The sequence below is a fragment of the Ochotona curzoniae genome, unplaced genomic scaffold (genome assembly GCF_017591425.1).
Source record: "Ochotona curzoniae isolate NIBS_2020 unplaced genomic scaffold, NIBS_Ocur_1.0 scaffold_2587, whole genome shotgun sequence".
NCBI classification, from domain to species: domain Eukaryota; kingdom Metazoa; phylum Chordata; class Mammalia; order Lagomorpha; family Ochotonidae; genus Ochotona; species Ochotona curzoniae.
This window is the reverse complement of record NW_024467096.1, coordinates 12,174,726-12,190,562: the sequence shown is the minus strand read 5'-3', so window position 1 is coordinate 12,190,562 and position 15,837 is coordinate 12,174,726. Positions and strand designations below refer to the sequence as shown.

Sequence of the window (15,837 nt, the reverse complement as noted above, 5' to 3'; positions counted from 1 at the left end):
TATATATGAATGCATAAGAACTAGCACATACTTTAGGGATTTTACGTATGGAGAAGACAAGGCTGAGAAAAGGTAGGTTCCCAGCACTGCTCACACACTTGATGTTCACACCAAACAGGCCTTTTGCTTCCCCACTAAAACTTGCATTAAATGGGTCCTTCCTCTTCTCAGAGTCGACAGTGGCTGTTTAAATTAAGGTGGTTTCATAATGATGAGGATTGTTTTAGAAATGAAGACTATAAAAACAGAAGGAACATTGAATTATAAGGGGCAGATATTTGCTCTGACCTGCCATCAGACTCTGCCTGAGAACAGAGAGATGGCCTCCCTCTTGGCTTCTTACCTTCTCCTCTAAAGCTCCTTTTAACTCCAGTATTCAGTGTATTGGTGATTCTAGCTCTGGCTTGTTGGAGGTGTCCAGGAGCCTGCAGATGTCAACTCATTGCACATTCAAAACTGTGGCATCCATGAAACATATTTTGCGTTCATCCAATTAGAAAAGACCTTGTTTTGTTAATTCTTCAGTTTCCAAACTGTCTATAGAGGCACCATATTTGCTTGTTCTTTCAAGAATAGCCAATCTTGTGCAACACTAACTACTGCCTCTGCTACAATCTAAGAATGAGCTTCAATTTTATTATGTGTCAAATACAGTGAGTTCTGGTACCATCATGGTAGATAGCAGAGCAATGTTTTGCAGCAGTTCTGGCCTTTGCAAAGTAATGAAGATACACACCATTAGATGAAATCCAGTATATTTAGTTTCCAAGGAAAATTCTATTGTGTCTATAGGCAAGGGCCAACATTTTAACTACTATAAAATATTTCCCAAGTGGACTTTCTGTGATACTGTCAGTAGTGGCCTAATCCTTTATAGTTATGTAACTGCATTTTTTTCATAATACATTCACATCCATTATCCTCTTTGATCCTCCCAACAGCTTAGAAAGGTAGAAAATGCAGCCATTATTTTCAGAGTAGCAGTCAACCTTGCATGCAGTGATGCAGGCTATGGCAGTCCTAAGGGTGGTGTCTCCCAGTCCAGTCTACATCATGCTCTGTCCTCTGGGTAATACAGCAAAGCAGTGCTGGCCACAAATGTTAGGATGTTGTTTTCTTTCTACAATTGGTGTAACTATTGCAGAATTCATTAGGGGTCCTTGGATTAGGGATCCTAGGATTGCTTGGCAGCAATCACTTTGCGTTTGCTTTTGCCCAGAAATGGCCAAAACCTTCCATTCTGGCACCTGTATATTCCTTTTGAGAGATCCTGAAGCTCATGATAAACGGTGAAGATGAATTAGTGGTTAGGAGCCTATTGTCCTTTCATCAACTCCTATTGTTGGCTGGATGAGAATGGAGTAGGTAGGCCAGGTACACCAGGTAGAGAGGTACACAACCAGGAAGGTGGTAAATAGCTATTTCATGGAAAACTAAGGCATGTGGTTTCAATGACACTGTTCCCCATTGCCTTCCTCTTCTAGGATTGTGGTGGTCTTCTGTCGGAAGGTGATAATCAAGGCTGCTACCCGCTGGATGGGCACATCCTCTGCAAGAGCTGCAACACAGCCCGCATCCGAGTGCTGACTGCCAAGGCAAGCACCGACCTCTAGATTCGGTCACCTGTGTAGCTGGTTGGTGGATGGCGCTGAGAAGAGTGAAACACAAGGGAAACCATTAGGAAAAATAGAGGAAATGCAATCATCTGTGGGGTGGTCTCAGTTCTTTAACTGCTGTTAATTTTTCTTTAGAAACACATAGTGGATAAGATTTTTTTTTTCACTTCCCACCAAAATAACACATTTCACATTTAATCATGCCAGCCCTCTGTGGGCCTTTGTTCCAAGTACTTACACATTTTTGCACGGATTATGCTCCATCCCATTCACTTCTGCATTCCTGTAACTTTTAATCCCCATGTTTGTCTCACTTTTCATCTGGTTGAATGGCTTTTTTTAGTGTGGTATTTGCTGTCACACAGTTTTTCCTGGGTGAGGCTGCCAAATCACAGGTGATTTTCAGGTTTAAAGTCTCCATCCTATCACTTCCACATTGCCTGTAATTAGAAAGGTTAGCCATTCTTTTGCCACGGATTTAAAATACAGACTTTTTGCTGTTGCTGCATGACACTCATGTCTCTTGGGGTGAGATTCGGTGCAGTGGGAAGAATGTATAATGTCAATATTGGTCTCTAAAGGACTAAAGTTTCAAAAAGCATAAGTTGAAGCACGCCAAAACTTGCAGCCATTGAAATTTAAAGTCTCTAGCAGCCAATGGTCAGAACTCATTGAAAACAATTATTGGCCTATGGTTAATGAGCAGTTGAACTTCAAACTTTTCCTAAAGACATGAAATTTGGTATCCTGGGAGAAGCAATTGGCCAGGGAGATGGGGTGGGTTATGTCTGAAAAGTCCTTTATTCCACAGCATCATCATAAGGTTTTCCTTTTCAATGCCACCACATAATACAATCATGGTTTTCTCTAGAATGAAACATTTACAGTACTGTCCCACTTTTCATCTTAGAAAGATGAGTACTGTCATGGTGTTTCCAATATCCAAACACATCTTCCAAAATTGGCGTATTTTTCTCTAGAGAAAGATGTAAAGAATAGTTCAAATTCCTTTTTGCCTCCAGACCCAGGCCCATTTTTGTCTGACATTTGCAAATCAGGAAATAAGATTGTGAAGCTTTGTCTAGTTGACTTTAAAAAAGAAATCTTAAAAAGATTGTGAAACCACAGTTTCATTATTATCCTAATCCTTCTGCAACTCAAATTACATATTGCAGGAGACATTTTCATATCATCGACGTGACATTTATACCACACTTTCAAAGATAATCACAGGGAAAAAAAATTGTCTTTCTGAGCTAAAAATATGCAGTCTCTGCCTAGAATCCTTATTCAAATTCTTATTAGCCAGTGGAACACTTGCATGCCAACTGCAGAGCCATATTTATTAAGTTCTAGCATGTTTCATTTGAGAGCCACCTAGCTTAGTAGTGGCAAGTTGTTATTTTGTCAACTAAGTATTTTGTATTGAGATTTCTTAAACCTTTCTTCAGATTTTCCACAAGTATATACTTTTAAATTATGGAGTATTTTAAATATGAAAAAGGTATAAATAATATAATAAATTCCTATATGCCGAACACCTACTTTAAGAAATCAGATATAACATATAATTACATTCCCCTGTATCCCCTTTCCTTATTCCACAAATAGCTTTTCATAATTTCGAACTGATAGATTCTAGTCTGATTTTTAACCTTTAACATCCAGAATGGTAATGAACAATTATTTGTGCATTTTTTTTATCACAACCCTTGCCTCAGGAGTTCTGATTATTTTACTTGAATAGAAATAATAAAAGTGTTTTAACAAAAAAAAAAGAAACAAAAACAAAAAAAAAAACAAACAAAACAAGAACAAATTCTGAAGCCTGTGGTCACTGTGGAGCTCAGTCATCTTCACTACTGATGGCATATTTGCTTGTGTCAATCACCAGCCTTGTGTTCAGACCATAAACGTGACACCTTCTCCGAGCTGCTTTGACCACTGTGCTCTTCTTACCTTGCTTCCATTATGCTTGAGCTCACAATGTGAAATATAGTGAGACTCATGCAGGGCAGCATGTTAGTTGTAGGATAAAATGCCAAGTGTGCCTTTGAATTGCTGTCTTCCAAATTAAACACCAGACAATCCCGACGGCCTCAGAGCGCACTGACTGTTAGACAACTGGGGTGATCTGCTTGAGCTGATTTGTTGGCTTGTTTTCTGTTCCATACTTTGTCTTTAGGCCAAAAGCAGAGAGTCCAATTTATTGAGAGATTTTATCTTGGGAAATACCATCACATTATTGTAAATTTTGCCAAAAGGCGAAGACTGAAATATTTATGCTATAAAAATGCAATAACAGCCTACTTTTTCATATACTTAAGTCTTTATGTAACCAAATGTTTACATGCCAAAAGGAAATTATAAGAAAATAGTGTCACAAGCCCATCAATGTGACATTGCTAGCACAATACTGCTTCTTTATAAATTTTTATAGTATATTCTTGTCACATAACCTCAGAGTATCTTTACCAAAGATTTTTAAACAAAATTTCTTTTTAATATAGACATACTTTTATAATAATGAATGTGCACACATCCTTTTGCAGAAATATTTAGCTTTAGATTTTTTTCTTTCACTAGATATAGTAAGGAAGGGATCCTACCATATTTTATCCTGATATCTTAAATATATGATTCATGTTACTTTTCTATTAATCATTTGATTTAAACAATGCCAAGTCACTCTGAACTGTTTTAGTTGCATGAAATGTTGCCTATAACAGATACAAAGATATTACCTTATCATTAAACTATACTATCTTGTTTATTATTGTTTAAATACATAGATAAGAGGAAAAAGCAAAAATCTATAACAAAGTTCATAAAAATGTGTACATTTCTTAAAAACTGTCAGCTGCACAAGTATTTGATAATCCTCTGTCACATGGGAAACATGGAAAAGGAAAACCACTCACCCTGTCATGGGTTCTGCAACTCACTTCAAAATGAAATTTTATGAATGTTTGGATCCCAGCACAGACTGACTCAAGATCAAGTTTCATCAGCAACAGACAAAATGAGCTTTGAAAATCAAAACTATCTGCTTCTCACCATAAGGCATCAAGGTTGCAAGATGCTGACCTTTGTGCAGATCCATGACGTGGGTTGTTTTCCTTGTTAATGCCTTCTTGGCACTATAGAAGCCATTGACGGTGTTTGGGGTATGCTGATCGCTGAGATGGGCTTACCAACATTATGATTATTTTCTGTGAAAGATTTTGTAAAGATGTTTATGACAACATTTGCAGGATAACAAGCCCAACTGCATTGTGTTAAGTATTTGATATTCTGATCCAAAGAGATAAACAATTCTTTTTCAATGGAGCAATAGTCGAGAGTTGATGGACACAGAGAGGACTGAAAACACAAATTCCAATCATCTTCCTCATTAGCAAAAATCCTAGTAATGTGAACCAGCCAAGGACAGCAGTGTTATTTCTATTTGATATGGTTTGGGCTTCTCCTGTCAAATCTGTGTCGGCTGCCCCCTGATCCTTCCATTCTCAAGTTTTGAAGGGTGTTGGGGAAATGATAGCAGCTGTTAGGGATATCAGGGAAACACTGATACAACCTCACAGCCTCTTACCATTCCTCTTGGCTTGGAAAGGCTTCTTCTTCATATACATTTCCAGAAATATTGCTATTCTACCTTAGTATTTCACATTTGTAGTTTAAACAAGTGATTGTCCATCTGTTGCCTAGAGCTACAGTACATGTGTGTTATGAATGAAATATGACAGCATGTTCCATACCCCTGCTTTAGCCATCTGTAGGAAAGCAGCAAGCTGAGAAAGAGATACCTCTGCAAAATGTGCCTCAAGTCCATTTCCTGAAACCAATCTGTGGTGTACTTTCAGAAGACACAATCAGAGAGCAACACTTATTTGTGCCTTATTTTTTAAAAATTTACTCACTCTACTATAAATACATCACTGAAGAGTTAAATAGTGTAAATAATCCAGATTAAAAAAAGTCCAAAAAAAGTCAAAATCCAAAGAAGTTTGAAATTATCATGTTAATATGTTCTAATAGTACTCCACTCCATTTTCCTTTCCTCCATCCTACTCCTTCACCTTCTCTCCCTTGCTGCCTTTATTCCTTCTTGTCATCCTGCCTACTTATGTTGCGATCCTTGGACTTTTCATGAATTAAAGCAATGCATTATCATCCTTCTGGAATTATGACCATTTTAACGGGAATTAGTTGTGATGATGAGAAAAAATATATCACATCCATAAAAATCTTCCATTAAAATGGCCTATTTTCAAGTTGTAGTTCTTCATAAAGTAAGATATAAGATAATACAGTATTTCATTTTGTTTTTAATGAATTTTCATCAGGGACCCAGGTCATGCATTCCTGGAAAATCCATTTATGACTGATGTCATTTCCTCTGCTATATGGGCAAAGCGATTTAAGACTAGGTTATTGTTTTTTTTTTTTAATCCAAGGCATTTTGACCACAGGATTTTGTTTTGTTTGGTGATAGTTTATTGTTTTATTTGTTTGAAATTTCATGATTTTCCTTATGGCAATGAAAAACAGTTTTATCAAAGAAAAATATCTTTACAGAAATTTAATGTATCTTTGTACATGGTCCTGATTATACCAGCAAATGCTAAGTAGTCAAACCTGAGCATTTTTCAGGAGATGGATCAGTAATAGTTTCCTGTTTTTAGTTTTTGGTATGCAAATTATGTGTACATTTCCCTTCAATGAAGAAAGGAATGACACTAATTCTTTTCTCTATTTTACTATCCTGGCCTTTGTGCAATAAGCTGTAGTCTCCATTTCATAGGCAACATGCATATGATTCTGTGAATAGCTTTGTGAGAGATGCATTTTTAGTCAACTGATTGAAGCTACCCAAAAAATGCTGAAAACTTTGTTCTTCATTTCTGATTAATTTATAGCAGTCTCTAACCACACAAATAGATACCTCTACAACTAGTTTTTGTGTTAAACAAAATTTAATCTTGTGCAAACATATATGAACTGAAGAGTAGGTAAAGCCTGCAGCTAATTCCTTATGTAAAACTGTAAGATTCTTGGCATTGACTTGGACCTTGGCACAACGAGATGTCTCTTGGGATGCCTCCATCCTATATGGGAGTGCCTGAATTTGAGTTCCAGCTCCACTTGTGATTGCAGGAAATGGTTCAAGTACCTGGGTCCCTACTTACCCGTAGGAGACATTCAGATTCTGTTTGAAGCTCTTGGCTTTGACATGACGTTGCAGGCTATTGGGGAGTGAACCAGCAGATGGAAAATACCTCTCTCCCTCTCTTTTCCACTCCTAAGTAAAATAAATAGCTGAATAAATAATTTTTTAAATATACTTGCTCTAAGCCTTTCCTGCTACATGCATTGCTATTTTTTCCAAGATACCTAATTCACATCGGGATGAGGGAAAACCTTACTCTTACAACTCTGATGGACATTTAGTTAATATATCCACAATGAAGCTTTTTTCCTTAACCACACATGCAGTTAGTCAACTCAGAATGTCATTTCTAACTTTTGTGCTAAACCCTAGGTTTTGAATAATGTGCCAGAAATGAGAAGTGTCACTGTGTCACCTTGTTTTGTTACTAATGTAGAGTTATGATTGATCCCCAACACTAAATATGTTTGTAGATAATAGAATCATGAACTTTTTAAAGCTCTGATTCTCCTCTTCACTAATTACCATCCCCAGTATTCTTAGTCATGGCAGTCCACTGTAGCTCTTGAGCTACACAGAACACGGCAAATGTCTAAACATCTGCCACTTTAGATCTCATACACTAACTCTTCCAAACTTTCCCTAATTAAATATTTTTTCCATTGCTTCAGACAATTCAGAAAAACTTAAAGGCATCACTCTAGGTCATGGTAGGCGCAAATATTTGTTGGGGATTAGAAGGCAATGAAATTGGAGTTCCCTGAAGGGGATCTCTCCCAAGCACTCAGACCCAGAGGAGTAATAGCTAATTGTAAACAGATTCCACTACATGTAGCACAGAGTCTTTATGTTCTCTACTATATTTGGTGACATCTAAATCAAAGTAATTCTGACAACAGGAAGCATAGGTAAGCATTTGACTTTATGGATTCCAACTTATTTGTCAATTCACGTGGTCTTTTCAGCCCTTTATCCCCATCTTCCCAAGAATAAGGTATGGATCCATGCTGAATATGAGAAAAGAGTACTAGACACTGTAAAATTCTACATATATAGCTACTGGTTATTTGGTTTTAAGAGTCACTTGTGTTTATTTTATGCTCATGTTTGTACCTAGCAATGTTTGTGTTTAGCCCAAGTGAACATCTTTCCTCCATGGATGAATTGGATGCTATACTTAGAAGCCCAAGTTTTTTCTCTTTAGTTTTGTTATCTTATTATTATTCCTTCTGGATCTCATTGTAATAATTATTATTGATGATTATGTATTACTTAGTCGCTCTTGGAGGATAAGCCTAGTAACTTCCATTCAGGCCAACTGCCATATGATCAAGCTGGTTAGATATGTACTTACTACACAGGAAGCAGTATGGCAGGGTGAGGAATTATTAAGCTTTCATGGAGGATGTACAATTCAGTATTAAATGTTGAATGGATTCATTAACTTAATTTTGGGAAACAAAGAGAATATTCTAAATGCAACTTAAAGCATAGGCTATATACAGAGAAGACACGTTGCCTTGGTCGAAATGTCAGATTCTGGAATTTCCTCTTTACCAAGAGAAAATTTCTAGATATTCAGGGTCAAATCAAAGGAAAAGGCACAGAGAAATGCTAACTAAAGTGTTTCTTCCTTCTATCTGTCTTTATAATTGAAAGAAATGATGAGTTGCCAAAATAAAACAGTGTGCATCATATGAAGTAGCCCTCTATGAACTTGACTATAACATTAAGAATGTGTTTTCCTATTGGTTTATAACAACATCTTCCCTTCTAAGGGAAAATGTGGATGCCCTGTGTTCTTTAAACTGTTCAAACAGAACGAGCAGAACACCTCTGATAGCCTTAGTATTTCTAGGTACATGATTAGGAAGACACTCTAGTCAGCTATTCCACTGGTGCTATAATTCCCTTGAAGATTCATTACTCACAAATACTCCACACACTATTCACATTTCACCTTTTTTAGGGAGCTCATTTCCCTCATTGCACTTTGTTCCAGACACCTTCTGATACAAAAAAAAAAAAAAAGCAAAAATCCTTTAGGCTTATGTTCTCTTTGTTGCCCCAAACTAACCTGAAGCACAGAATAAAATGTTGCTTCCTCTCTCCATTATCCTTCAGTATATACTTTTTATTTAGGAACAACATTATTACTTTTGAATAGAAGAAAAATAACCTTGATCTTACCTGAAGACATAAAAATTTTTAGGATGCTAAAGATAGATGGGAGTTTCACGATTAGAGTTTGAGTTTTCTGTTGGTTGATTTTTCTTTCTTATAAGACACACTGTTTTGACAGTTGTTCTGTAGCTTCACACCTCCTCCAGTAACTAACCCCTGGACAATACATTCCTTTTAACTGACCTGCTGATGACCTTAAAAATATTGGGAGATGTCAGTGTGTAAGCTCTAGCTCTAAACAAGAAAAAAAAAAAATGTCAAAGGCAAGATACAATGGCACTACAGAAAACTCTATACTTCTGATCAGTTCTGTGCAAAAGAATATTATTCTTGAAGGAAAAGGGTTATATTGTGCTGTGCTTTTGTGTAGAGATGAGTAAACTATTTCTATCATAGGTTGCTATTTGAGTTGTATTCCACTGTCTTTGGGAAAGCAAGAATTGTGGCTTCTTCTACCTCAGCTCTGAATTAGACAGCCCTGTAGGCAAAGCTTGCCATCAGTCTTCTGGGAAGAACCTGGGGGTAGCTTTCTGAGCTCTAAAATAATAATTCCTAAGAGAGCTTACAAACTGCTTTCACACATAAAACAGCCCTGGGAGGAAGGTTATTAATAGCCCTATCCTAGAAGAGAAAGCTGAGGCTCAGCATCGTTAAGTGACTTGCCAAAAGCAATGCAGCTGGCAAGTGGCAGATTTGGAGATGTACTTAGATCTTGCAAGTCCAGTGCTGTCTGCAAGCAGGCACTCTTGGGGCTGCATAAACCTTAGAGGACATTGCATCCTTCTCAGACCTCCAGCCCCCCCATTACAAGTCATCTAAAATTTTTTGCATAGACGATGTGGCTGTTAATGGCAAATCCACATGTGTACTGTGCCATTTGGGGTCGTTTGGGACCTGCACACCTCTTCTGTGTTCTCTGGTGGTGAGAAACCACAGAGTATTCTCATCAACACTTTGATGAAGTTGGTGAGGAAAAGCCACCGATGAAAATAACTGCCACCGAGGCATGTTGCAGCAAATCTCCCCAGATAAATGTGGTTTATGTTTCCTTAACCAAATGCCTCCCTGACACTGTCAGGTTCACAATATTAACTCAGACAAGATCACTTAGAATTCACGGTTACACAGGGATGACGTGATCCTGAAGACAAGCTTCTCTCCCAAAGGTCAACAATACATATTAGTCTGTCTCTGTCTCTGTCTCTCCCTCTCCCTCTTTCTAAAGAAGTGCTTGAGGACTGAAGGCATTTCTGACATTTGTCACTGGGCTTCCTAGACTGTTGTAGTTTTGTGATCTGTAAATCCTCATCACAGGGAGTCTGGCACACTCTTGTTGCATCCAGAAAATCTACCCGGAGACCTTGACCATCCAGAAATTCTCTACCCTGGAGCTCAGTACTAGGGTTGCGTCCCCCAGGAAGCTGGACCCTCTAAATTGTGCTCTGGCCTTTTTACTCCCTCCCATTCCTTCCTCCTGGTTGGGTGGTTGAATCTGTGAACTAATTGGAAACAAACCAAAAGATATTTTGTCTGCATTAAATCCTCTGCATTCATTGTAGGAAATCTTTAAGAATGAGATGACCCACTAAGTTTTCTAGGCATTTTTTCCTCTTTAGTTTGCACCTCCTAATAAGCCAATGTCTGTCATTTGCTTATTTACAAGGATTAATGAGAACCAAGTTAAATAATAATCAGAGTCTTTCTGCCAACCCCATCTTCCCACATGAAGATGACAGGAGACACAAACAAGACTTATAAAGTGGTGGCCTTGGTCACTGCCACATATTCAGAACGTTGTCTTTCTGTAAGGCCCCATACATGTGATGGTCAGTGCAGTAGGACTCAGATCTCATGGGTTAGAACTGAGTGCTCTTGGCCTCCCCATTCCAAGAATGGATGAGTGCAAGCAGCATTTTGAGTACTTCTAAGAGTGTTCTGCAAAGTGCACCTCAACAGAGATTCACATTGTGGTGTCTTCATGGAGGAAATAAAAAGAATGAAACAATGGTCATGAAAAACAGCCCTTGGAAGAGATGAGAGGGACGCTATTTTCAAATACCTTTAAAAATCAGGCACATGATCTGATTTCTCTCTACATAACAGCCAAAACGAAGACAAAATGTTTTCCTTCTACTCTATATTATACAATTCTCCAGACTTAGAAAAAATACAATTATGTTTTGTTTAGCATACACACACACACACACACACACACACAGCACACTTCCAAAAAAGCTGATCCTCCAAAAAAGAAATCTTATTTTAAAACACTTGGGTTTTCAGGCCAAGAAATTAATAATTCCTAGACCTGACCCACTTTTGAAGCTGCCAAAAAAGAAAGGAAAAAGCTATTTAAATTTTGTATGGATCCATTTATCTCTTAAAATATGCCAAAGCAATTTGTGGTGGGGGTGGAAACAAAGGTATTTATCTCTCTTGCTTGATTCCCTCTTATATTTTTACCTGTTAAGAAAAGCATACAAAGCTTTTCTTGTTAATGAGGCACTGTGTTGCCATTCCGTGTGGGACCTGCTTTGCTTCATAGGTGGGACACAGGAATAATAGTTGGTCTCATGACTCTGTCATTTCTGTGTGAGGAACTATTAAGTCTAAATGCCTTTCATCAGATTTATTTGTATGTCTGAACTAGTTTAGAAAATGCAAAATTTGGGGGAGGAGCTAGCTTTTCTTAGATACTCCTTTTACTCTTTCTTTCCTTGGACACTTACACCTTAAAATAATAGTAGCATTTTTTCATCCATCTTTTTGGGCAACATTCTCACTCACTCTTTAATTACCAACGAGAGAGACTAGCCTAACCAGGTAATGATGTATTTGCCTCAGGTGTCTGTTGCCTCATCCACACAAAGAGAGTAAGACTTTAATAACTTAAATTCTAGTGATAGAAATACCCTCATATTTTATCAAATAGTGAAAGAGGAGTTGATATTTAGGAAATTGTTGCATTTATTAATTATTTATAATTTCTGCCTACTTTCTAGAAGAATGTCAAGTACATCACCATTTCATGTTACGTTACAAAAAAAAAGAAAAAGTAAATCCCACACTAGGGAACATTGGAACTAGCATGGGCCATGCCAGCATGTCAGCCCAGTCATCAAGTCCGAGCCTCAGGGGAAGAGATGCAGCACCCTACAAACTAAATCTTACCATCAGCAGTCTATAGTGAAGTAGTAACAAAGTCGCTTATAAAAGATTATCTTCTTATGCCACCCATTTTTTTTCTCTTGGGAAAGATGAAGAGCATTCTTATCCAACAAGCTAAGAAACCTCCCCCTCTAAACATCAGAATTGTATCCCCATTCTTTTTCAGAAACCGCCCAAGGAACAAATATACTTAGGTTTGCTTTTTCAGCATGAATGAAATTCATCAAGTAGTTTAATGTTCCTTAAGCAACAACTTAGATACAAAATTCTCACATCTAGATGCCAGATTGAAATTTTTACATGTTCCCTATGCAATGAATTTTTAGTTTTTAACATATAAATTTATCACTACTCTAACAGGTTTGGGGCTTCTCTTTCTGTACTGCTAAGAACGGGAATCTGTGCAATTATGAGAGGTACAAAAGAGAACTTTCTAAGTAGCACATCTGTGAAATGAAGTAGCTGTGACACAGAGCCTGAGCATAGTAATTGTCCCTGAGCCGCACACACAAGCTTTTCTTTGACAGCTTTGTCACAGGCTTTTCTCCTTCTGTATCATCACCTTTGAGAGAAATGCACCTCCCAGTCTGCCTTTTCAACAGATACAGTCGAGTTGGCAAGACTTTCCTGGCTCTGAATACACTCATTTGCCGATTTCGGCCTCTTTGCGAGACTGACTCAAATCTGTGATCTTCTGTTCAGCATACACATCAGCAAAGTGAGAAGATGAACACTAAATATAGGCTATATTAACTTTACTTTTAGATTTACTGCCTTCAAAAAGTGCCTATTCTGAGAAACATAAACGTTATTCCTACATATGTATGTACACACGGTACCCAGAGTCATACTGTTAAGACTCCAAAAACATACCATAGGAAAGAGAACGTGCTGAAAGAAGGAAACCTTGCCAAGGAAAAGAAAATCACTCATTTCCAGCATCCCTTTCGCAAATGGCTACCATGAAATGGGATGCAATAACACCTCCCTTCTGCATTCCTTGCTAGTCCAGCCAATTTCACATTTCTCTCCTACCAGAGGATTGGCATATTGCTGAGGTTTTCTGTACTCTGCTTCAAGGCAATATATTACTTTATGGACTTGGAACATTGGTCTAGGAAGAAAAAGTGCTTAAGAGAAGTAACAGAGCCAGGACCTGTATTACAGTATGTGTCATATCGTATGTTTTACAAACTAAGCATCAGTAGGTTTAGAGTGTCAGCACATTTCCTTTCCTTTTATCTCCCAGACAAACATCAGAGAAAACTAAAGTAGTGTCCTGGCTGTGAGAATTGGAGGCTTAGGAGGCCAAATGTTCCTGCCAGATCCTTGGAGCATTTTTACTTTGACTCCTAAAAATAGTAGTCCATGCTGTCTAACGGCTTCTGTTTCTATAGTTCTGTCCCTGACTGCAGAGATACAGATATTGCTGATAGAGCAGCAGCTTAGCCTTGAATGGTGGATTCTTACCCAGTGGTACTACAGGCAGAGAAACCAGGTAAATAGGATGAGGTAGACAGTACATGACTGTAGAAGAGTTGAAGGGAGGACATGATTCCAAAAAAGATCCTTCTCAATGTGTCGTCTGATTCAACCAGCTGGCAGAGTACACTTGCCAAGTCGTTCCCTTTCCTTTTGGGTCAGCTGACTCCATATTCACTTGAATATCCCTCTGAGAAAGTGAGAAGCCTCCACTTAGCCTTTCTCCAAAGGAAGCCGTTGATGTCCTCCTAATCATAAAGTTGTCTCCTATCCCACCCACTTTCACCAAATGGAAGCAAAAGAGGAGCTACTGAATATGGCATTGATGCTTTCTCTATAAAAGGCATCATTACCTAAACCAGATGTGAAGGTAGCAGAGTTCACTTCTCCATACTTCACGGGACTATTGATGCCACTTTAGTCATCATCATGGTGACCAACCAGCTGATCATTTTAAAGTGTTATTCTTCACCAAAAATGCACATTTTGGATGTTCCTCTTTTGTTTATTTTGCAATGTAAGCACTAGTCATTTCCCATTTTGTTTTTTTTGTTTTGTTTTGTTTTCAGATTTGCTTACCAGTGATGAGTTAAATCCCTGTGATGTCATAAGACACTGCCATATATTTTTCTCCTTGGACTCAAATTAATGAACTGGGAGATCCTCAAGGTAGCTTTTCTCAAGGTTTCAGTTTGATGACTGTGACCGTGAAAGACAGTTTAATGTAAAGGCTAACTAGTGTTTGTAGTGGATAGATCAGGGAGAAGGGAGAGAGCGGGATAAGCCAGGTCACCTCTATTCTGGATGCATGTCCTAGTAGCTGAGCACAGTCATAACCCAACATGATCAGCTGCTAGTCTCTATACCCTTCCCTAGCTCAGGGAAAACCACACGAAAACATATGGGGAGATGTCTTTATTCACATGTGTGGTACTGACAGAGCCATGCTATTCCTAAAACATAGGTTTCATTGTTCCTTTATACTCAGCAAATTACATGTATTCACTACATCATGAACCAACACTGACATACTCAAAAGAACACACATGGTTTCTTATGAAAATAAAAGAATAAAACCTGTTATAAGCAAGTGATTTGTGTATTTTCTTTTGTATTTATGTATTATTCAACTATATTAAAACATGTTTCTATTTAGCTTATCAATTTTCTCTGTCAATTATGTTTTTCAAAAGCTCTACAAAAATAGATATGAAAATCATTTCTTTTTCTGTAAGAGAACTGCAACTACTTTATTATATTTAGAAATCCAATAAACTTCTTATTACACTTACTTGCCTATGTGTAGAATTCTTTTTCTTTAGACAAGATTCCCAATCCATACTGTGATTCATTTTTTTATGTCACTAGTTTTTCATATGATCTTCTGAGAAACCAAATGTCTCACAATGTCAAGGTGATGCCACCAGTGTATGAAGGCCCCCACTCTTCTCCTCTGCCAGCCAATAATCCTAACATCATATGTGTTACAAGGTACTTGACAGTTTTGTGTCTTAACCTTGCCAATAAAGAATTTTTTCTGTTAAAAAAATTGGATCCAAGGAAATAGGCCATTTGGGAAGGGGAATTCTCCATTGTTAGCATAAACAATGAGTTTAGTTTTTTCACATTTTTATTGCATCTTTACCATGTATATTTTAAGGATTATTTATTTGAAAGGCAGATTTACACGGAGATTTTTCCATCCACTGTCTCATTTCCCAAATGGTTACAATATCCAGGAATGGGCCAGGCTAAAACCAGGAGGCCAGAGCTTTATCCAGGTTTCCACATGGGTGGCAGAGACCCAAACCATTGAGTCATGTTTTGCTATATTCCCAAGTGCATTAGCAGAGAGATGGATAGGACGTGAAGCTGATGCTACTCAAACTGGTACCCAACTGGGATGCTGGTGTCACAGGTAGTGCATTAATCTGCAGTGCCACAATGCCAGTCCCCTAGGCATAGTTTTTGTACAGTGAACATGTTTTTCACTGGGCACCTTGAGGGATGTAAATATAAATCAAACAAGGCTTAACTTTGAATAGATCTATACTTGGGCTAACGGATATGAATGCAAGTAACTATACGGAAAGGAAAATCACACAAGTGAATTAAGGCACTTTTAAAACTACAGTTGAAGCATTTTCAGAAACCCTGTGATTATTTTAACCCATATTATAAAATTCTGAATCTGAGGGAAATATATTTCATAATTCA

The 15,837-nt window shown here is 37.8% G+C and overlaps 1 protein-coding gene across 7 annotated transcripts in view; it reads left to right on the top strand.

Moving 5' to 3' along the window:
• The window catches only part of LOC121171399 (LIM domain containing preferred translocation partner in lipoma), a 694,421-nt gene extending 679,510 nt beyond the window's left edge, over positions 1-14,911 (top strand). For all 7 annotated transcript variants that reach the window (XM_041003127.1, XM_041003129.1, XM_041003128.1 and 4 more), the window contains one exon: positions 1,485-14,911. In XM_041003127.1, the coding sequence (XP_040859061.1) occupies positions 1,485-1,613 (129 nt within the window). In that variant the 3' untranslated portion in view covers positions 1,614-14,911. The remainder of the gene's footprint in view (positions 1-1,484) is intronic.
• Positions 14,912-15,837: the final 926 nt, after the last annotated feature.